The following is a 21,775-nucleotide window of genomic DNA, read 5'->3' as shown; positions in this document are numbered from 1 at the left end:
AGAATAGTTTGGAAAAATAGGATCTCAGACCACTGTTTTCCTCTTTAATTACATTTCATAATATCCAATTTTGTTGTGAGTTTTGTTCTGTTGGTTTTTTTTCCCATTTCTTAAATATTTATTAAGGACAAACCTTGGGGGCGCCTGGGTGGCTCACTCGGTTAAGCATCTGACTCTTGATCTCAGGGTCATGAGTTCAGGCCCTGTACTGAGCTCCACTTGGAAAGAAAAAAAGGACAGACCCTGTACTAGACACAGTGTTAAGGTAGTAGAGCTAGAAAATCTCTGCCCTTATTGAGCTCAGTGTCTGTGAGGTTCTCAAGGAGTAAAGACTATTAACATAAATAACATCTTAGAGTGCAAGTACGTTCATAAAAGAAGGTGTCCACAGACTCCTTCACATTAACAACATGTTATTTTTTTTAAGAATGATAAGAAAAGAATTATTAGCTTTTTCCAGTTCAGATACAGATTTGCCCAAGATTCCACATTATTAAAGAATAGACTATTTATCCTTCCCTTCATGTTGTACATCTATTCCTCTTCCAGTCTGAACCTCTTGCAAATTGTGATTTTCAGTGAAATAGAGTCTTTGATTCTCTTTTGTCAAACTGTATCTGAATGGGTAAAGGTAAGTAAACTGGTTTATTGGGAGAAGGAGAGTATCAGGATAAAGTGATGTTTAATAATCAAGGAGAAATATGGAGGCAGAAGGGATGTGAGGTAAAATTGATAGCAGAGAGAGGAAAATTGAGTGGACAGAATGAGAGGTGGAGATGTATGGGAGTATGTATAGAAAAATTGAGGAAACAATTATTGTTGTGAAAGATAATAATTTAAAATCAGTAATGATTTAACTATATAGTCTCAAATATATAAGATATGGAGAAGAGAGAAACTGTCCTTCAAGAGAAACTGTTCTTCTTGGAGGGACAGCTGAAATTGCAGGGTAACATTACCTGCTGATAAAGTAATATCTTTAAAACTCTGTGTTCCTAGGAAGACAGGTGCTATATTTGTTCAGACTATTATTAGTGCAGAGGCTGGAAACCTCATAAATTGAACTCTCCACCTACTGTTACTGAAAGTCAGCAGAGTGTAAATGATTATCTATCATTCCTATGGTCACTTAACATAATAGTATACTCAACTTACTGGCCTTCCGTTTTTTATATGTATATGTCAGATCAGATATGTCTGATAGATTTTTTTCTACCTGTAGTTTTTATTTGTAAGTTTTCTTTCTCTTTCCTATATTACTTCTGCAACTGGAAGATTGAGATAAGATGAAATCAGATCTGGGAAATGCTAAGGAATCTCCAAATAAACAGAATTTACAAAGATCACTAGGAAAAACTGTCTTTTGTTTTTGAATTGCTGAGTATGGTAAATCTGAAATTGCTCATTTATTCATCTCCTTACAAGTTGGAAAGGCTAAATATTTACACCATATAGCTTTCCTTATACTTTCAGAAACAGTCATGAACTATAGCTCAGCCAAACATATTCAGTACTGACTAATCTCTTCTTTAGGTCCCTACAGTGTCCAAGGTCACAGGGTCAAAGTATACCAGCCAGAGGGGGAAGAAAGTTGGCTCTATGGTGTTGTAAGCCATCAAGACTCCATCACCCGTCTTATGGAGGTCTCTGTAACTGAGGTGAGGTTTTGGCTTATTTCCTCTAAGATTCATCCATCCCCTTACAGAGGGTTGTGTAGAGAAAGGGAGCACTTGACTATGTATTAGAAGACTTGGGGTCTAGCTCTGGCTCTTTCACTTAATGACTGTATGACCTTGAGAAAGGCTGTTCAACTTCCTTAACCTCATTGTTCTCATCTGTAAATTAAGAGATATTTCGGTACTCCGCCAGCCCCACCTCAGCACTGTTTTGGAAACTGAGATAATATATTGGAAAGTGCTTTGAAATCTGTAAAACATTAACATAAAAATATGAAGTGGTATTGTCCTTATTTTATCATATCCATAAAGGTTAGTAGTTTAAAATCTAGTCAATGAGCATTTGCTTCTGACTTAAACCACTACCCTATAGATGCTAAAAAAAAATGTGTCGTTTCTAATGAAGTAAATATAAATAAAGCACTGCATCTAGAGCTACCTGGAGAATTGTCTAGGAAAAACAACAGATGAGTGTTTTGAGACAAACAGAAATGTATTTGTGCTGTCTTTGAATTGGTTTCAGATTTGCCCTTAGCAGTCACATGTAATGTAAGCATAAATGATTTTACTTAATTCCTTTTTGAGTTTTCAAAAATATTACTAATTAATCTTCATTTTAAAATGTCAGAAATACATATAAATAAAGTAGATATTGGAGGCCACCCCTTCTCCTAGGCAAATATCACTCCCCTCATTGGTAACCACCATTAATAGTTTGGTATGTATTCCATATTCTTTGAAATATCTTGTGTGTGTGTGTTGTAATATTTGCATGTTATAAATTTATGTGATAAGTATATGAGCCATACTTTATTAATAAATGGGATTATGTGATACATATAGTTATGTAATTTACCTTTTTTACTTAGCTGTAGATTATCCATATCTTTCTGTGTAAATATACATAGAAATTTGCCTCATCCTTTTAAAATAGATGCATGCTGTTCCACTGAATGGGTATATTATAATTAATTTAATCTAAAATTGATGGACATTTGAGTCATTGCCAGTATTTTCAGTAATACAAATAATGCTGCAGTGAATATCCTTGAACATAGATTATTATACACTACTTCACATATTGGAATAAATTTCTAGGTATATAATTGCTAGATCAAAGGATATGCACATTAAATGACAGGGTGTCAAATCAGCTGCTCCCCAGTGTTTTTATTGTTCGTTGATAGAGTGGTTCTTTTAATGATTTTTGGTTCTGTAGGTTTTTACTTTCTGATACGTACAGAATAGGAAGATTTTAGAGATGCAGAATTTGAAATTAATGTCTCTAAAAGAGACACTTGGGCATTGAACTCAATTCTTTCATTCATCAATTTAACAAATATTTGAGTGCTTATAGTATTCCTGACCTTTTTTGGATGTTGTTATTCTGGCAGTGAATGAGATAGTAGAGAACCCTGCTTTTGTGGAGCTTTCATTCTATTAGGGGAGTAGAAACAAAGAGATAATTACATGGATTAGAAGAATACATAATTATGTCTTTGGACAAGGCTTAAGTCTTTTTTCTCCCCTTTTTCATATTTTCTGCTATCCTTCTTCTACTCTAGAGTGGTGAGATCAAGTCCGTAGATCCCAGACTGATCCATGTGATGCTGATGGATAATTCAACTACTCAGAGCGAGGTACAGTAGTCAGCTGAGTCTCTGAGCAGACTCATGATCTTTCTTTATCTTGTTAAGCAGATTCCTCATGCTTGTGTTATCCATGGATGCCCTTCAGGTTTCCACTCTGGCCACTGTACATTTCTTGCTCTCTCCAAGTCTTGTCTAGTTAAGGGAATATAGTCTCAAGAAGGAAGTATAGTTGGAGCAAACCCTTTTAATCATGGCTTTGTTACCCAACCATTTTAGAACTCGATGGCCTAACTATTTCTTCTTACATTCTTTCAGGACAGGTATATTTGGTATATTTGAAAGATAAGACAGTTAAAGCTGTAATAAGCAGTAGTAATATTTATAACCTACCTAGTAATAAGAAATGGAGAAGCTGCACCCTTTTTCTTTCCATTAAGTGGTAGTGAGCTCCAAGAAGTCTGAAATTTTGTATTCCAAGAAGAAATAAACAGGTACCTAGTTCAGTGCTCAGCACACAGTGGATTACTCCATAATTACTGTGAATCAGGCCAGCTCTTAGTTCATTCAGAGTTATCATAACCCAAAAAAAGATACATAGTAAACCAGTGCCTGAACCAATCAAGGAATGCCATGTGAATTTCTTTTCACTAAGACATTGACAAGACAGCCATCTAGCCACATGTTCCTTATAGTCTCTTAGCATCTCTGTAATATTGCTGTCTTGGCTACTCCTGCTAAGGATATGGTTCTTCTCATCTTTATCCAGTCATTCTTGCCTTGATAAAACAAAATCAAGTTAGGAAAAGAAGAATCAGGGTTAAATTTAATAGCTCTTTACTATATATTATATTGCCACAAGTAAGATAAGTCTCTTGACTGTTTGCATGACTGAAAATATCTTTTACTTTGATGGTGTGTTGGGCCCCTTTTTATTCCCTTCCTTACTTCATTCATTCATTAAGTACCTCTTAAATGCCACGCTCTATTCCACTGGTCAGATATAACTGGAGAGTACTGGTCTCCATGTCTTATGCTGTCTACTCACCTGTGAGTAGCTCACTGGAAGTAGGACATACATTTAAGTTATTGCTCAGGGAGGTTGCAATGAGCCAAGATCAGCAACTTGGCTGGATGCATAAGAGGTGAGATCTGTGGTTTTCAGAAGCAGATGACCAAAAGTATGGAGGAAACAGAAGTAAATCTTGAGCTTTGTTAAGAGCTATAGAAGAAAATTAAGGGGAAAAAGATGGAAATGAAGGCAGCAAAAAAAAAAAAAAAAAAAAAAAGAGAGAGAAACTAGAACTGGCAAGAAGAAATACAAAATTTGAAAAAGTTGCAGTTATAATAGCTATAATGTTACAACAAAATACAGATCTATACAAAGAAGCTATAAATATTCAAGGGCAGTAAGATTAGTTTAATGAAGTTGGTAAATATTAATGGCTGCATAACTGTGTGTCACTAGCTTATTGCCACCCCGACACATGTTATCTGAGTAAAGCTATCTGAAAGGTACCTGAATAAAGCTTAAAAAAAATAAAAAGACATTGCTTCATAGTGGGATACCATTCTAATAATGTTCTAGATAAAAGTTCTTGCAGCACAAAGATTGCTTGAGAGAATGGTAGCTGAGTTCCAAGCCCCCTTCCCCACAAAGAGGAGTTTATTTAGAGATAGGAATTGTGTCTTCTAATCTTTTAAGGTTGCTTGGCCTCTCAATTAAGGCACAAGTCAGATTTCATGAGATAGGCTGAAATTATTGGAAGAGCTAAGGGAGTTGGCTGTTTGGTCTATGGTAGCCTGCCTTTTTTGCTTTTCTTTGTCTAATACTTTGAAATAAGTTCTGGAGATTGTTTGTCTATTTATAAAAGTGTCCACAAGAGCAATCCAAACCTGCCTGTGTTGGACTCACTTTCCCTTTGGTCACAGACTCACAAATGTTAGTCTTCCTATTGTTAAGTTGTCACCAGTTTTTTAGTGACTTCTGGATAGAGGAGATTTTATATTTCAATACTTGAAATGCCAGTTTCAGTCAAATAAAGAGAAAATTATGAAATAAAGCAGATTTTTTTTTCATTGAGGGGCAAATGAGCTCCCATCCTAGCACTAGCAGTCTTCTTTTGTGAATGAAATTCCACAGATTTTTCAAACCCTCAAAAAAGTCCATTTGAGGAAGCGTTTTATTTAAGGGAAGGTTTGCCAAGTGAGTTAATCTCTCGTAACCATTATCTTGAATACATGTGTAAATTGAGTCACAGGAAGATTGGAGCTTTCTGACTAAGGGGATGTCTTCGAGCTGGCGTTGGAATGTAGCAATCTGCCTGCTTTGATTATCTGCTTCTAGAGATGGGAAAGAGCTAACGGTTTATGGTTTTCACAGGATGGAAGGTTCCTTATAATAAATCTTTTTTGAATTTTGTTTTGTAGGGGGGTACGTTAAAAGCAGTAAAATCTTCCAAAGGAAAGAAGAAGAGAGAGAGCATAGAGGGGAAAGATGGCCGGAGGAGGAAAAGTGCTTCGGACTCTGGGTGTGACCCTGCATCAAAGAAATTAAAAGGAGACAGGGGTGAAGTAGACAGTAATGGGAGCGATGGAGGTGAGGCGAGCCGAGGGCCCTGGAAAGGAGGGAATGCCAGTGGAGAGCCAGGGCTGGATCAGAGAGCCAAGCAGCCACCGACTACATTTGTCCCCCAGATTAACCGCAACATTCGCTTTGCCACTTACACCAAAGAAAACGGCAGGACTCTGGTGGTGCAGGATGAGCCTGTAGGTGGGGACACACCTGTACCTTTCACTCCATATTCTACAGCCACAGGTCAAACACCTTTGGCCCCAGAGGTGGGTGGAGCCGAAAACAAAGAGGCAGGAAAAACACTGGAACAAGTTGGCCAGGGCCTGGTGGCTTCAGCAGCTGTGGTCAGTGCCGCCAGCTCCACCCCAACCACGGTGAGGATCTCAGACACTGGCCTTGCAGCAGGGACTGGGCCGGACAAACAGAAAGGCAGCCGGTTACAGGCCCCAGGAGAGGTGAGTTGTTCCAGGGGCAGATTTGCAAGATTTGGGCTCATTCTTTTACCCTACTCTAATGTTAACACATTCAACAGCATCTAAAATGCCACAGGGAAGGAGTATTTCTGAGATGTGCTTAAATTATACTCTGAATAGTCCTTTACTGCTCGTTGGGCAAATGTGTATATTTTAATAACTTTATTAGCTCTTAAAAGTCACCTGAACAATTGCACTAATCAAAAACTGATTATAAAACCCAATTTAATGAGATACTCAAAGAGATCTGATGGGGAATCTTTTTAATTCAGTTATCTGTTTAGTTCACATAGTGGGTGAGCCTCTACCAGGCCTATGAGAGGCAAGGTTAATGAATTACAGTGTTCTAACAGTGAACGCTATAATTAAGGCTATGTGAAAGCAACTATTACCATCCCCTGTTTTTAGTTCATCATCTTCTATGATATTTTCCTTTGAGGCTAGGCTTCTTTCCATGATTTGATATGGCTATAAAAGTTTTTTTTTTTTTTTTCCTAACTTACTCTTTTTAAGCCTTAACTGGAAAGTTTGATGTAATTAATCACAGTAGTATCCAACTTAACTATGTTCTTTATCCAATACACATGTTCGTTGCTGAAATTGAACTTCTGTTAAATACGAGTTAACACCAAGTTGGCTCCCCAGTCAAATTTGAAACAATATCAAAATCATTTCTTACAGTCTTTTGACTCTTATTTTGGTCACCAAAGAATGATTTATGATGCTAGTCACTTTTTTCTTCAGACTGGCTGTTTCCTCAAGTTGGAATATGAAATACAAAGAAAAAATATAAATGATTTTTTAAATTATATATAGGAAACTACTGTGTGCTAAGTACTGTATATTATAAACAAAGAATTGAAATCCCTATTTGAAGGAGCTCAGTGCTTAAGATGGAATCATTTTAGGTATAACAGTGCCAGGTAAAACATGGCATATCCATTTCATCTGAGTTCTTCCCCTCCTAGGAGATGCAGTTTGTGAATCCTTAGTGGGGAAGGAGGTGAAAGGTCCAGGCAGAAGAGGAAAAGGCCTATAAGTGCAAATTTCGCACTGTTCTGGTTTGTCCTCTGTTAGTTGACCAGCATTCCCAAGATAATTAGGTGAAGATCTTATGTGGATTTCCACTGTGTATAAGTCATCATATTGCTCAAATTAACTAAAATCCAGTTCATGTCAAAGGCAGTGTAGATGTAAAGGGGGATTACAAAGTACACCACGTTTTATATGCTGCAGGAGGAGACACACTGAATGCTGTTATTCTTGGGGTAGCAAAGCTGAATAGAGGAAATGTGGATTTAGAGGGCATTTTCCAAACAGGTTGGAGAAGTTTCTGTGACTGTATCAGTGATTTTGGTAATGTGTCAGCCTAAGTATTGTCCTGGGATCTGATTTAAAAGTACAGAAATGGATGTTGCCACTATGATGTCAAATCTTAAAATAGGGACACAGCCCCCAGGAAACGTCTTGCCCTAAAAATTAAGTTAAAACCAGTTTGTCATCAGTTTCTTATTAAAAAAGGATTTAAAATTTAATCATTTGAAGGAAAATGAAAGGTCATCCAAATTATTTTTCATTCATGTGTATATTTATTTTTAAAGGGTAACTTTAGTAGTGAAACCTGAGCTACCCATGCTGGATTGTTGGGAGTCCTGCAGGTGGCAAGGCTCCTGGCCAAAGTCTGCTAAGGAACAACAGCCAGGGGCGCCTGGGTGGCTCAGTCGGTTAAGCGTCTGCCTTTGGCACAGGTCATGATTCTGGGGTCGTAGGATCAGGGCCCATGTCTGGCTCCATGCTCAGCCTGGAGTCTGCTTCTCCCTCTCCCTCTGCCCCTTCCCCCACTTGTGCTCTCTCTCTGTCTTTCTCACTTTCTCTCTCTGAAGTACATAAAGTAAAAAAAAAAAAAAGAAAGAGAAACAACAGCCAACCCTTAGGGCTGTGTCTTTCTATTCTTTTTTGTTGGGATGGGGTTTAAGTCAGTAGTTGTTGATTAGTGGGAAGGAAAAGAAAAAGAATAATGGGGCGCCTGGCTGGCTCAGTCAGTAGAGCAAGTGAGTCTTGATCTCTGAGCCCCACGTTAGGTGTCAAGTTTACCTTTAAATAAATCAACAAACAAGTGAACTTCAGGTTTTTAACTCTAAAATGCCATGAAGCAGCCTCTGTAGCAGATGTCAACTGGAGGCAAGCCATAGGTGGCCTGCCTGGTTCTCGTGCCTCTGTGCCACCCCAAGGAAGTCCTAATGTAGGCTCCTCTTGCATATTTAAAGAATACCTTAAGTAAACAACCCCCCCCTTTGGACAATAGCCATTTCCTTTATCTGGACTAATTCTTTTAATTGTGGAAAGTAACCATTCAATTTACTATTTTAACTATTCAAAGTGTTATAATACTGCGGTATTTCGTACATCCATGGTGTTGTGCAACCATCAGCACTTTCTAGTTACAAAAATTTTCATCACCCCAGAAGCAAGCCATTGATACCCATTAAGCCGTCCTGGAATAATTTTTGTTACCAATGTTTTAAAAATGAATGTTTAGAGATAGCATACTCCACTACCTGAAAGTTGATTTTAAGTGTTCAGACCTGCCTATGGAGGTTTCTCTTCGCATATATACGGATGTGTAATATATATGAAAGGGATTCTGCCCCTCTTTACACACACACCTTTTATTCACATGCAGAAGTTAACATTTTCAAGGTGAAAAAAATGAAAGTTTTTTGTTTTTTAAGATTTTATTCATTTATTTGACAGAGAGAGACACAGCAAGAGAGGGAACACAAGCAGGGGGAGTGGTGGGGGGTGGGGGAAGCAGGCTTCCCGCCAAGCAGGTAGCCCGATGTGGGGCTCGATCCCAGAACTCTGGGACCATGACCTGAGCCGAAGGCAGATGCTTAATGATTGAGCCACCCAGGAGCCCCAGAAAGTGTTTTTTCACTGTCCAATTTGTTAGACTGAATACTTAAGTTTGGTGGGTGTATGAGTATCTACACTTTTCCTCTTTGGAGGCTTGTTAGATCCTAATGATAACAAAAGGGTTCAGTGATGAATGTGCTTTCTTTTTCCCCCCCACTTCCCTTTTTCTTTTTTTTTTTTTTTTTAATGTAGGCTCCATGCCCAGCGTGGAGCCCAGTGCAGGGCTTGAACTCATGACCCTGAGATCAAGACCTGAGCCAAGGGGCACTTGGGTGGCTCAGTCGCGGTAAGTGTTTGCCTTAGGCTCAGGTCATGATCCCAGGGTCCTGGGATCGAGCCCCACATCGGGCTCCCTGCTCAGCAGGAAGCCTGCTTCTCCGTCTCCCACTCCCCCTGCTTGTGTTCCCTCTCTCGCTGTCTCTCTCTGTCAAATAAATAAATAAAATCTGAGCCAAGATCAAGAATCGGACACCTAACCGACTGCGCCACCCAGGCGCCCCATGGGTGTGCTTTCTATAATTTAACGTCTTTAGGGCTAACTTTATTTTATTTATTTATTTTTTTTAAAGATTTTATTTATTTATTTGACAGAGTGAGACACAGCGACAGAGGTAACACAAGCAGGGGGAGTGGGGGAGGGAGAAGCAGGCTTTCTGTGGAATAGGGAGCCTGATGCGGGGCTCGATCCCAGGACCCTGGGATCATGACCTGAGCTGAAGGCAGATGCTTAACAACTGAGCCACCCAGGCGCCCCAGGGCTAACTTTAATTGGAACAGATGTTCAACTTTTAGGTTGATTTGGGCTCATAAATAAATGGCCAAATTCTAAAATCATCCATCTGGGGGAGTTTCAGACTAATACAGAGAATATTTTTCCTTAATGTACAGTGGGCTTGTCATGGGACTGAAGTCACTTTTCTAAGATGGGCAGTTAGTTTAAATAAATCAAAACTTCTAAATCAAAACTTTGAAAATAGCTGAGGTCATTGAAGTAGATTAATATTACAGGGCCACTAAATTCATTTCACAGTAAAAGCTTCTGTCTCTCTGTTCAGGAACCCTTTTCTCCAATTCCTGGTAGAGTCTTCTTTTCCAAATAGAAACTAAGAAGCCTACACAGCCTCCTAGTGCTGTGACAGCCAGTTGGCCAACAACCAAGGGAGTGGCAGGATGAATGACATCCTGCTATCTCTAGCTCACCGTGTTAAAGATGCCCTCTGTGTGGTCTGTGGCAGGTTTCTTCCTTAATGCCTCATGCTTCCTTAATGTGAATTGTACTTACAAGAGCAGGTTTTTTGTTTTTTTTTTTAAGATTTTATTTATTTATTTTCACAGAGAGAGAGAGAGAGAGAGCAGGAACACAAGCAGGGACAGAGGGAGAGGGAGAAGCAGGCTCCCCGCTGAGCAGGGAGCCTGATGTGGGGCTGATCCCAGGACCTGGGATTATGACCTAAGCCAAAGGCAGATGCTTAACGACGGAGCCACCCAGGCGCCCCTGTAAGAGCAGTTTTCATGGAATTGTAGGAGAGAAAAGTTGATTTGACCCACAAGAAGCATTGGCCTAAGTCCAGAAAAGAGGTTGTCAAGAGAAAGCAGCATCATTAACTCGGGCTATCTTCTTTTCAGAATTCAAGAAATACTGTTCTGGCCTCTTCTGGATTTGGAGCATCTCTCCCGAGTTCATCACAACCTTTGACTTTTGGAAGTGGAAGGAGCCAGTCCAATGGGGTTCTAGCCACAGAGAACAAACCTTTGGGCTTCTCTTTTGGCTGTAGCTCTGCACCAGAGTCTCAGAAAGACTCTGATCTCTCCAAAAACTTGTTTTTTCAATGCATGTCCCAAACTTTACCCACCAGTAACTACTTCACTACCGTTTCAGAGAGTTTGGCTGATGATTCCTCCAGTCGAGACTCATTCAAACAAAGCCTTGAGAGCCTGTGTAAAGGCAGATCCACTCTCGGAGCAGACACTAAATCAGGCTCTAAGGCTGGCAGCTCTGTGGATCGGAAGGTGCCAACAGAGTCCATGCCCACCCTCACACCAGCCTTCCCACGGAGCCTCCTAAATGCCCGCACCCCGGAGAGTCATGAAAATCTATTTTTACAGCCCCCTAAACTGTCCCGAGAAGAGCCCTCTAACCCTTTCCTTGCATTTGTGGAGAAAGTTGAACATAGCCCTTTCAGCAGCTTTGCATCTCAGGCATCAGGTAGCTCTTCCTCTGCTACCACTGTCACCTCGAAGGCCGCACCCAGCTGGCCCGAGGCTCACTCCTCTACAGATTCGGCATCTTTAGCAAAGAAGAAAACCCTCTTCATCACAACTGACTCCTCTAAACTGGTGTCTGGTGTTCTGGGCTCAGCTCTTACCACCGGAGGTCCGAGCCTCTCTGCCATGGGGAATGGCCGCTCCAGCTCGCCCACCAGCAGCCTCACCCAGCCCATTGAGATGCCTACTCTCTCCTCCAGCCCCACAGAGGAGAGGCCAACTGTGGGGCCTGGGCAGCAGGACAATCCCCTCCTCAAAACCTTTAGTAACGTCTTTGGCAGGCACTCAGGCAGCTTTCTGTCCTCCCCAGCAGATTTTTCACAGGAGAACAAAGCTCCTTTTGAAGCTGTGAAAAGGTTCTCACTGGATGAGCGAAGCTTGGCTTGCAGACAGGACTCGGACTCCAGTACCAACAGTGACCTGTCAGATTTGAGCGATTCTGAGGAGCAGCTGCAGGCCAAGACTGGCCTGAAGGGGATTCCAGAGCACCTAATGGGGAAGTTGGGCCCCAATGGGGAGCGAAGTGCTGAGCTATTGCTGGGCAAAGGCAAAGGGAAGCAGGCCCCAAAGGGCCGGCCACGGACCGCCCCCCTGAAAGGTGATCTTGCTGGGGTTATCCATTGGCTTGGCTCGGGCACTAGCCTTGAATGCCTGCCTATTGTGCTGTTGGGCAGCAGAAGCCCTTTCTTTGATGGAAAGTTCTATAGTCATGCAGAATAACATGCCCAGAAGGGCCCAGTAGAGGCCCCTCATCAGACCTTTTGGTTCAGGGCAGGATTGCATCTAACCCAGCAGCGTTACTAAAGAGGGATATCTACCTGTGTAATAATTCCACAGACAAGAACCCTTGATACTTCTTTTGCTCAGGAGCTCTTTCCTGGTGTTTTTCTCATCCCTTTCTACTTCTCTTTGGCCCATCCTCTTTAATTTACTTTAGAGGAGTTACTGAGTACTGGACTCTGTTCTCACATAGCAGCCTTTCATAGACTTACTTAAGCAAAAAGAATCACCCCTCAAATTTGCTTCTCTCTGTTACATATATAAAGTTTTAACACCTCTTCCAAAAGCCATTAACTCCTATGCTGTGAGGTTATGGTCCAGAATTGTGTAAGGGCAAGTATCTAAGAGAAAGGTGAATGGTAAAAGTAACTGTTGTCTTAGTAACTGGTATCCCATGGGGGCACAGGAGTTGTTGATTAGTAGAACAGTTATATCCGCGGAGGCCTGAGGCAAGTGGCTACCTTCTGCCTTCTTGGGTTTTCCTCACCCATGCCAGAGTTGTTTGCTCATAATGGGACACTTCCCACAAATTCTCTCCATGGTCCTTAGCTTCCAGTTGAAGCCTCTTTGCTCCCTCCCTTTCTGTCAAGGATGGACCTGATAGGCACAAGCCCAGCCATGGCAAGGAGGAATGAGCCAGGTCAGGACAAGAATGCATCCCCAGGTGGATCATGTTATAGGGTCTCATTAATACCAGTCATGACCAACCGTTTCTCCCCCTTCCCTTGCCACAGTTGGCCAGTCAGTGCTGAAAGATGTGAGCAAGGTGAAGAAGCTGAAGCAGTCTGGAGAGCCCTTCCTGCAGGATGGGTCCTGCATCAATGTAGCCCCTCACCTGCACAAGTGTCGGGAGTGCCGCCTGGAGCGGTATCGGAAGTTTAAAGAACAGGAGCAAGATGATTCTACTGTGGCCTGCCGCTTCTTTCACTTCCGGAGGTACCCAAACCTGTCTCCGTCTCCTTCCCAGTTTCCATTTCTCACTCTTTCTCTGAACCTCACACCTTCTCCTTGTTTTCCTTAACCCCTTTGCTCTGAGTCTTTGCTGAGGCTCTGCCATAGGGGCCACTCAGGTGTTTGGATTGTGAAGTGACTTGTGGCTTTGTCCCTAGGGAATTGAAGGTGAACAGTCTCAGCTGCTGGCCCCTGAGCTTCGTTGAGTTATTCCTAACTTGGGTTCCATTTGAAACCAGTCATATAAGCAGAAGGATGCCATGTTGTAGTATGGATCTGCCTGACCACTTTTCGGTGCTAAAGTAACTTGAGTCTCTGAGAGAAGGGGAAGGAAGATTAGGAGATAATGGCAAGTGTCTTTGAAATAGAGATAACTGACAAATCCGGGGAAGGTCCCCTGCTTTTACCAAACAGCTGGTATTTAGTCACTTTCCTTCTGCTTGATAAACTTAGAAGAATTTCTTCTAAATGATCTTTCAGGAATTCTTCATTTTTAAAATAAATCCAAATTTATCCATGTAGTGTGGATTCACTCATTCAGCAAATATTTACTGAGCACTTACTGTGTGCCAGCCACTGTTGCGGGCACTGAGGGTTAAACAGTATAAAACCATACAGATCAGCCCTTAGAGGTTTGCTGAGGAGGCAGACTATAAGGAAAAAAGATTAAATACATGGCATGTTAGCTGATAATAACTATGAGCAAAATAAAGACGGGAAAGAGGATTGAAGTAAGGGGAGGTTAAGAGAGGCTACAGTTTAAATAGGATGATTTTAGGGGCACCTGGGTGGCTCAGTCGTTAAGCGTCTGCCTTCGGCTCAGGTCATGATCCCAGGGTCCTGGGATCGAGTCCCACATCCGGCTCCCTGCTCAGCGGGAAGCCTGCTTCTCCCTCTCCCACTCCCCCTGCTTGTGTTCCCTCTCTCGCTGTGTCTCTCTCTGTCAAATAAATAAATAAAATCTTAAAAAATAAATAAATAGGATGATTTTAGAAAGTGAGATTTGAGTAAAGACCTGAAGGAGGTGAAGGAGTGGTCCACACATTTTTCTGGGAGACAAGCATTCCAGGTAGAGGGCACAAAGAGCAACTGTCCGAGGCTGGAATATTCCTGATGTGTTTGTGGAGCTAGGGTGGCTAAAAGAGAGAGTGGGGGCGGGGAGTTGAGGTCACAGAGTTAACAATGGGTCCATATTTTAAAGGAATACTCTAAGGGCCTTGGCTTTTGTGCTGAAAGAGAAGTCATTGAAGGTTTTGAGCTGATCAGGGACACTGAGGAATGTTTTAAAGGATCGCTGTAATTGCCTTCTTGAGAATAGATTATATTGAGGCAAAGGTGGAAACACAGAGAAATAAGGAGGCTGTTGGAATTACCCAGGTGAGAAATGATGGTGGCCTAGTGATGGAAGTGATGAGTCTGGTTGGATTAAGGATATATTTTGAGTGGGTCCCTGGGTGGCTCAGTCTGTTAAATGTCTGCCTTCGGCTCAGGTCACGATCCCAGGATCCTGAGATCAAGCCTCACGTTTGGCTCCCTGCTTACCAGGGAGCCTGATTCTCCCTCTCCCTCTGCCTGCCGTTCCCCCTGCTTGTGTTTGCTCTCTCCCTCTCTCTCTCTCTTTGTCAAATAAGTAAAAATCTTAAAAAAAAAAAAAAAAAGATATATTTTGAAGGGAGTACTCATATGATTTTCTGGTGGGTTAAATGAGGAGTATGAAAGAAGGAATGGAGTCAAAGATGATTTTACAGCTTTTGACCTATTACCAATAAGATTTCTCAGGGAGAAGCAGGTTTGGGGACGAAAATGGGAACTTTTAATTTGGGCTTGTTAAATTTGAGATGGCTATTAGATTTCTAGATGGAGATGTTGAAAGGGCAGCTGGAAACTCGGCTCTGGAGTTGAGGGGGGAAGTCCAGGCAGGAGGTTAAAAATTTGAATATCACCAGGTATTTAAAGCTGTGTGTCGGGACGCCTATGTGGCTCAGTTGGTTAAGTGTCTGTCTTCAGCTCAGGTCATGATCCCAGGGTCCTGGGATTGAGCCCCATGTCCGGCTCCCTGCTTGGTGGGGAGCCTGCTTCTCCCTCTCCCATTCTTCCTGCTTGTGTTCTCTCTCTCTCTCTCTGTCAAATAAATAAATAAAATCTTAAAAAAAAAAAAAATAAAGCTCTGTGTCTACTTGAGATCATGGAAGGAGTCCAGGTGTAGATAGAGAAGAGAGCATTCCTAGGACCAATCAATCCTGGTGTTCTCCAACATTGAGAGACTGGAAAGGTGAGGAGGAGCTAGTAAAGGAGGTTGAGAAGAAAAAGCCAGTAAGGTGTCCTGGAAGGCAAGTGAAGAAAGTATTTCCAGGAAGGAATAATGAACTGTGGCAAATACTGGGGATTGGGTCAGGTCAGATGAGGACTGAAAGTGACCATTGGGTTTAATGGGGGGAATGACCTTGTCAAAAACAGTTTTGGTGTGTTGGTGAGGGAAAGCCTGGTAGGATTGGATGAAGAGAAAATTAAAGGAAAGAGGAAGTGGTGACAGTCAGTATAGACAACTCTCAAGAAATGCTGCTCTTAAAAACAAATAAATGCAGGAGGGTGTGGGATTGAGAGGATTTTTGAGATAGAAATGTTTTAGAGGATTTTTGAGCTAGCAAGTTTACAAGAATGATTCAGTAGGGAGGAAAACAGATGATGTAGAAAAGAGAATATGTGGTGTGATGCCTATGCAAGAGGATAGGATGTAGAGCGTAGGTGGAGAGAGAGGTCTTGGCTGGGAACTAGTTCATTCCTAGCAGCAGCAGGTCAGATGGAACATGGGCCCAGTTGCAGGAAGGCCTGGTAGTATGGTGGAGGGAACTTGTGGGGCATCTGTTCTGGCTCTTTGTATTTTCTCAGTGGAATACATAGCAAGGTCCTCATGGGGAGAATTATACTAGAGGTTAGAAAAGAGGTGAGGATCTGAAACGCATCTAGGAGCGTGAGTGTGCACCAGGAAACTTGTGACTTGGAGGCAACATGAAGGGCTTACCTGACATAGGTAGATACGAATTTCAAGTATGACACTGAGCGTGGCTGGTTTCCTCTGGTCACGTTCAGTGGTGTGGGTGCACGGGTGGGACAGGAGGATGGACAGTCTGAAAGGCATTTCTAAGGACAGCTTTTTTTTTTTTTTTAATAGATTTTATTTATTTATTTGTCAGGGCGCAAGCAGGGGGAGCGGCAGGCAGAGGGAGAAGCAGGCTCCCCACTGAGCAAGGAGCCTGATGCGGGGCTCAATCCCAGGACCCTGGGATCATGACTTGAGCTGAAGGCAGACACTTAACTGACTGAGCCACCCAGGCATCCCCTGAGGACAGCTTTTTAAAGAACGCAGACATACTAACTGTTCACAAGCCTTTCTGCTAGTGCAGAGAATACATACTGTGTTGGTCAAATAGGGTGGAAATGTTTTGGGGTTTTTTTGTTTTTAAGTATGTCTACACCCAGTTTGGGGATTGAACTTATAACCCCAACATCAAGAGTTGGATGCCCTTCCAACTGAGCCAGCCAGGTGCCCTCCAGGGTGAAAATTCTTAATGCACACTGATTGCTTTTAAGTCCCTTTAATGTTTCTAGCTCCTAGGGTTTTCGATGTGTATTAGTTTGCATGGCTGCTGCCTTTTACCATGTATTTGACTATCTACCTTCCCATCTCAGGTTGATCTTCACTCGGAAGGGGGTACTCCGTGTAGAGGGGTTTCTGAGTCCCCAGCAAAGTGACCCTGATGCCATGAACCTGTGGATTCCCTCTTCCTCCTTAGCAGAAGGGATAGACCTAGAAACCTCAAAGTACATCCTGGCCAACGTTGGGGACCAGTTCTGCCAGCTCGTGATGTCCGAGAAGGAGGCCATGATGATGGTGGAGCCACACCGTAAGACACCCTTTTGCTTGTTTTCCAGGCACTCCTGCTTGAGAACTTTCATTTTCTGTTGCTTAAAGGAGGAATGTGTTGTGTCAAATAGGGTGGAAATGTTTTGGGTGGCAGAGTGGCAGATGGCATTTTCTCTGGATGAATTAAGACTGATAAGACTTTTCTTTATAGCAGACTAAGTAGCTGAGGCCCTAACTGTATCCAGCAGACTTTATTCCTTCCTTGATCCCTGTCTGGGTTTGGGTCACTCTGAATATTTTCAGTTTCCTTTGAACCAATTTGTATTAGTGATATTACATGGTTTGTGAATAGATGAAGTGCCACTGGGTACCGTGTTTCACACCTAGAACCCACCATTATTCAGACATTTATGATATTTCATGTCTGCGGGATAAAGTACCCAAGGAAAATTCTACTATGAAATTACTCCCTACGTTTCAGGTGAAGAATCCTCTTACTTCAAACTCCCCCAAATCAAAATTTTTACAGTATCTTAAGTAACAACATGGGGCATTTATTTTCATTGACACTTGTTCAGAAATATTAGCAATTCCATCCATTTTCTTTCTCTTAACATTTATAGAAACACTAACTTCTTACATCTTTGAGTTTTATTGCTGGACAAAACAGTGCACGTAGCAGTCAGTGGATCTGGGATCTTTTGCTGTTACTCACGATGATCAGTGTCAACAATATTCCTCTTCCTCTTTTCCACCAGAGAAAGTGGCATGGAAGCGAGCAGTGCGTGGTGTACGGGAGATGTGTGACGTATGTGAAACAACTCTCTTCAACATCCACTGGGTTTGTCGCAAATGTGGATTTGGGGTCTGCCTTGACTGTTACAGGCTCAGAAAAAGCCGTCCACGCAGTGGTGAGCAAATATTGTCCTGTTCAATTCTAAAGGTAACCTGTCATTGGAGGTATGGGACTTGAAGCCAGAATGGGTTTGTGCCCCCTCTTGAACTGCTTAGCTTCCCTCATTTTTGTTGCATCGTGAGGCCTTAACAGTTGCCAATATTCCACCTAACTGGGTAGGCTAAAAGAAGCCAAGAAGGGTTATTCTTCACCTTCCCTTGTTGTGTTTTTCTTTTTTTTTTAATAACATTTTTATTGAGATATAATTCACCCTTTTAAAATGTACAATTCAAAAGTTTTTAGTATATTCTCAAGGTTGTGCAACTATTTCCACTATCAGATTTCACTGTGGTCGCTCCAAAAAGAAATGATGTATGCATTAGCAGTAACTGTATTTCTCCCTCTGCTCAGCCCTTGGTAACCATTAATCTACTTACTGTCTCATCTCTGTAGATTTACCTGTTCTGTACATGTCCTGTAAATGGAATCATACAATATTTGGCCTTCTTTGACTGACCTCTTGCACTTCAGCATACTGTTTTAAAGCTTCATCCACGTTATAGCATGTATCAACTCATTTTTTTGTATTGCCAAATAATAATCCATTGTATGGATATGCTACATTTTGTTCATCCATTCAGTAGTCGATGGACATGTAGGTTGTTTCCATTTTGAGCTATTATGAAAAGTACCACTATGAACATTTGTGTACAGGTTTTTTGTGTGAGCATAGGTTTTCAATTCTTTCGAGTATATGCTTAGAGTGGAATTGATGGGCTATATGGCAGTTCTGTGTTTAACCCTTTCAGGAACTGTCGAATTGTATTCCAAAGTAGCTACATCGTTTTATAATCCCACCAGCAACGCACAAGGGTTCCAGTTTTTCCCCTTTGCCAACACTTATTACTGTCTGCCTTTTTGGTTACAGCCATTATAGTGGCTAGGAAGGACTCCCTATCTCATTATGTGATTTTGATTTGCATTTCCCTGATGACTAATGGTGTTGAGCATCTTTTCATGTGCTTATTGGCTCTCTTAATTGGTTTATTTTTGGAAAAATGACTATTCAGATCTTTGCTTCCTTTTGTCCTTGCTTTATCTTACTACTTATCTGAAAACTTTCTTGCCCCTTAACCTCCTTATTTGGAGATTCTGTGCAACCATTGGAACACAGTGGTTTAGAGCTTATGCTACTGTGATTTGAAACCTACTTTCACATCTTATTACACCAACTGTGGTATCTTGGGCTAATTTCTTAATCCCTCAGAGTCTCAATTTCCTTACCTATAAAACAAAGGTAATATGAGTACTTCTCTCACAGTATTGTTGTGAGGATTAAATGAGATAATTGTATTTAAAGTGGTTATCACAGGGCCTGACATCCACTACGTACTGTGTGTTATGTAGCTGTTAGATCTTCCACTTCTGCCCATGAAAGATTAACTTCCACAGGAATTGCCCTCCTGCCATAAACAAGAAAACCAGACTAAATATATGAAACCACGGTTTTAGACATTGGACAGCAGGCAGTATGAGCCTGTGATCTCTAAGAGCAGGGAAGAACCAAGGCAAATCCTACAATTTCACCAGTTTACTGCCTGCAGGCAGTTTCCAGGCTGCAGTAGAGGGAAGAGCAACTAAACCGTCTGGCAATCTCACTGAGCTGAGACAGAGATCAGAGTCTGAGAAGAGTAAGGCAGTGTGCTGAAGACATTAGAGCTTCACAGAGAGAACACCAGAGGTCTGCAGAGAGGTCACCTCAGTTTTTGGCTATATAGTGATCTGCACATATACGAAGTAAAACTCTGTGAGGCCCAAAAAGGAACCTTCAGAAAGCAATTGACTTAATAATTTCCACAACTTACCATTTGTATTGCTACCAGCCAGAGTGGAAAGATATTGGGTAGAGTCCAGAAGAGTCATACTTTGACAGTGGGACTAATATAGTCCCAGAATAAAGGCTGCTCTGGAGATAACACAGTGTAAAGCAAGCCTTGGAAGGATCAAACTGATCTGCAGGCTACTCAACTATGCACCAGACTAAAACCAAACACTCTTTAAAGGATTACAACAAAATCCAGTACTCTGAAGCATTAAAGTCAAAAAACTCTGCATTCGGTTGTGAATAATCAGGGGGCACCTGGCTGGCTCAGTCACTAGAGCATGCAACTCTTGATCTCAGGGTCGTGAGTTTGAGCCCCACACTGGGGATAGAGTTGACTTGAAAAAAAAAAAGAAAAAGAAAAATCAGGTATGAGTCTCTTTGGTAAATGGTGCTGGGAAGACTGGACAGCTACTTGCAAAGGAATGAAACCAGACCACTCTCTTACACCATACAGAAAAATAAACTCAAAATGTATTAATAATGTGAGACCCAAAAGCATAAAACACCTGTAAGAAAACACAGGCAGTAATCTCTTGGGCACTGGCCTTAGCAACATTTTTCAGGATATGTCTTTTCAGGCAAGGGAAACAAAAGAAAAATAAACTATTGGGACTATACCAAAATAAAAAGCTTTTCCACAGCAAAGGAAACTTCCATCAACAAAACGAAAAGGCAGCCTTCTGAATGGAAGAAGATATTTGCAAGTGATATATCCAATAAAGGGTTAATATCCAAACTATATAGAAAACTTAACTCAAAAAAACCCTGTCTGGTTAAAAAATGGGCAGAGGACCTGCATAGACATTTTTTCAAAGAAGGCATACGGCTGGCCAACAGACACATGAAGACATGTTCCACGTTATTCTCATCAGGTAAATGCAGACCAAAACCACAATGAGATCCTACGTGTCAGAATGGCTAATATCAAAAAGACAAGAAATAACTAGTGTTGGGGAGGATGGAGAAAAAGGAACCCTCCATGCACTTGGTGGGAATGTAAATTGGTGTAGTCACTGTGGAAAACAGTATGGAGGTCTCTCAAAAAAATTAAACATGTAAATGTGATCTAGTAATTCCACTACTGGGTATTTACCCAAAGAAAATGGAAACACTGATTCAAAAAGATGCACCCCAATGTTTACTGCATTGCTATTTACAATAGGCAAGATATGGAAGCAACCCAAGTGTCCATCAGTAGATGAATGGATAAAGAAGAAGGGGGGGTGGTGTATACACATATACACCTACATACCCACAATGAAATACTACTCTGTCATAAAAAAGAAGGACATCTTGCCACTTGCAACAACATCGGTGGACTTACAGGGTATTGCACTAAGTGAAATAAGAGAAGGACAGATACCGTATTTTTCACTTATGTGTGGAATCTAAAAAACAAAACAGGGGCACCTGGCTGGCTCAATCAGTAGAGCGTGCGAGTCTTGATCTTGGGGACCTGAGTTCAAGCCCCACATTGGGCGTAGAGACTAAGAAGAAATTTTTTAATTAAAAAATAATAAAGGGGTGCCTGGGTGGTTCAGTCAGTTAAGCATCCAACTCTTGATTTCAGCTCAGGTCATGATCTCAGGATCATGAGATTGTGCCCCACGTCAGGCTCTATGCTGGGCTTGGAGCCTGCTTAAGATTTTCTCTCCCTCTCAGGCGCCTGGGTGGCTCAGTCATTAAGCATCTGCCTTCGGCTCAGGCCATGATCCCAAGGGTCTGGGGTCGAGCCCTGCATCGGGCTCCCTGCTCTGCAGGAAGCCTGCTTCTCCCCGTCCCACTCCCCCTTCTTGTGTTCCCTCTCACCATGTCTCTCTCTATCAAATAAATAAAATCTTTAAAAAAAAAAAAAAAGATTCTCTCTCCCTCTCTCTTTGCCCCTCCCCCCACCCCCCTCGCACA

At 41.8% G+C, this 21,775-nt stretch overlaps 1 protein-coding gene across 2 annotated transcripts in view; it reads left to right on the top strand.

The window, feature by feature from the left end:
* The window catches only part of KDM3B (lysine demethylase 3B), a 65,729-nt gene that overhangs the window by 22,009 nt on the left and 21,945 nt on the right, over window positions 1-21,775 (top strand). The window contains exons 5-11 of one of the 2 annotated variants that reach the window (XM_032425152.1): window positions 1,534-1,658; window positions 3,242-3,316; window positions 5,696-6,295; window positions 10,856-12,092; window positions 13,009-13,210; window positions 16,916-17,130; window positions 17,849-18,001. In XM_032425152.1, coding sequence (XP_032281043.1) covers window positions 1,534-1,658; window positions 3,242-3,316; window positions 5,696-6,295; window positions 10,856-12,092; window positions 13,009-13,210; window positions 16,916-17,130; window positions 17,849-18,001 — 2,607 coding nt within the window. The remainder of the gene's footprint in view (window positions 1-1,533; window positions 1,659-3,241; window positions 3,317-5,695; window positions 6,296-10,855; window positions 12,093-13,008; window positions 13,211-16,915; window positions 17,131-17,848; window positions 18,002-21,775) is intronic. The other variant, XM_032425154.1, reaches the window with a different exon arrangement.

This window comes from Phoca vitulina, unplaced genomic scaffold, assembly GCF_004348235.1.
Source record: "Phoca vitulina isolate PV1807 unplaced genomic scaffold, GSC_HSeal_1.0 scaffold32, whole genome shotgun sequence".
NCBI lineage: Eukaryota > Metazoa > Chordata > Mammalia > Carnivora > Phocidae > Phoca > Phoca vitulina.
The sequence above is the reverse complement of the archived record's forward strand: the minus strand, read 5'-3'. Positions and strand labels throughout refer to the sequence as shown.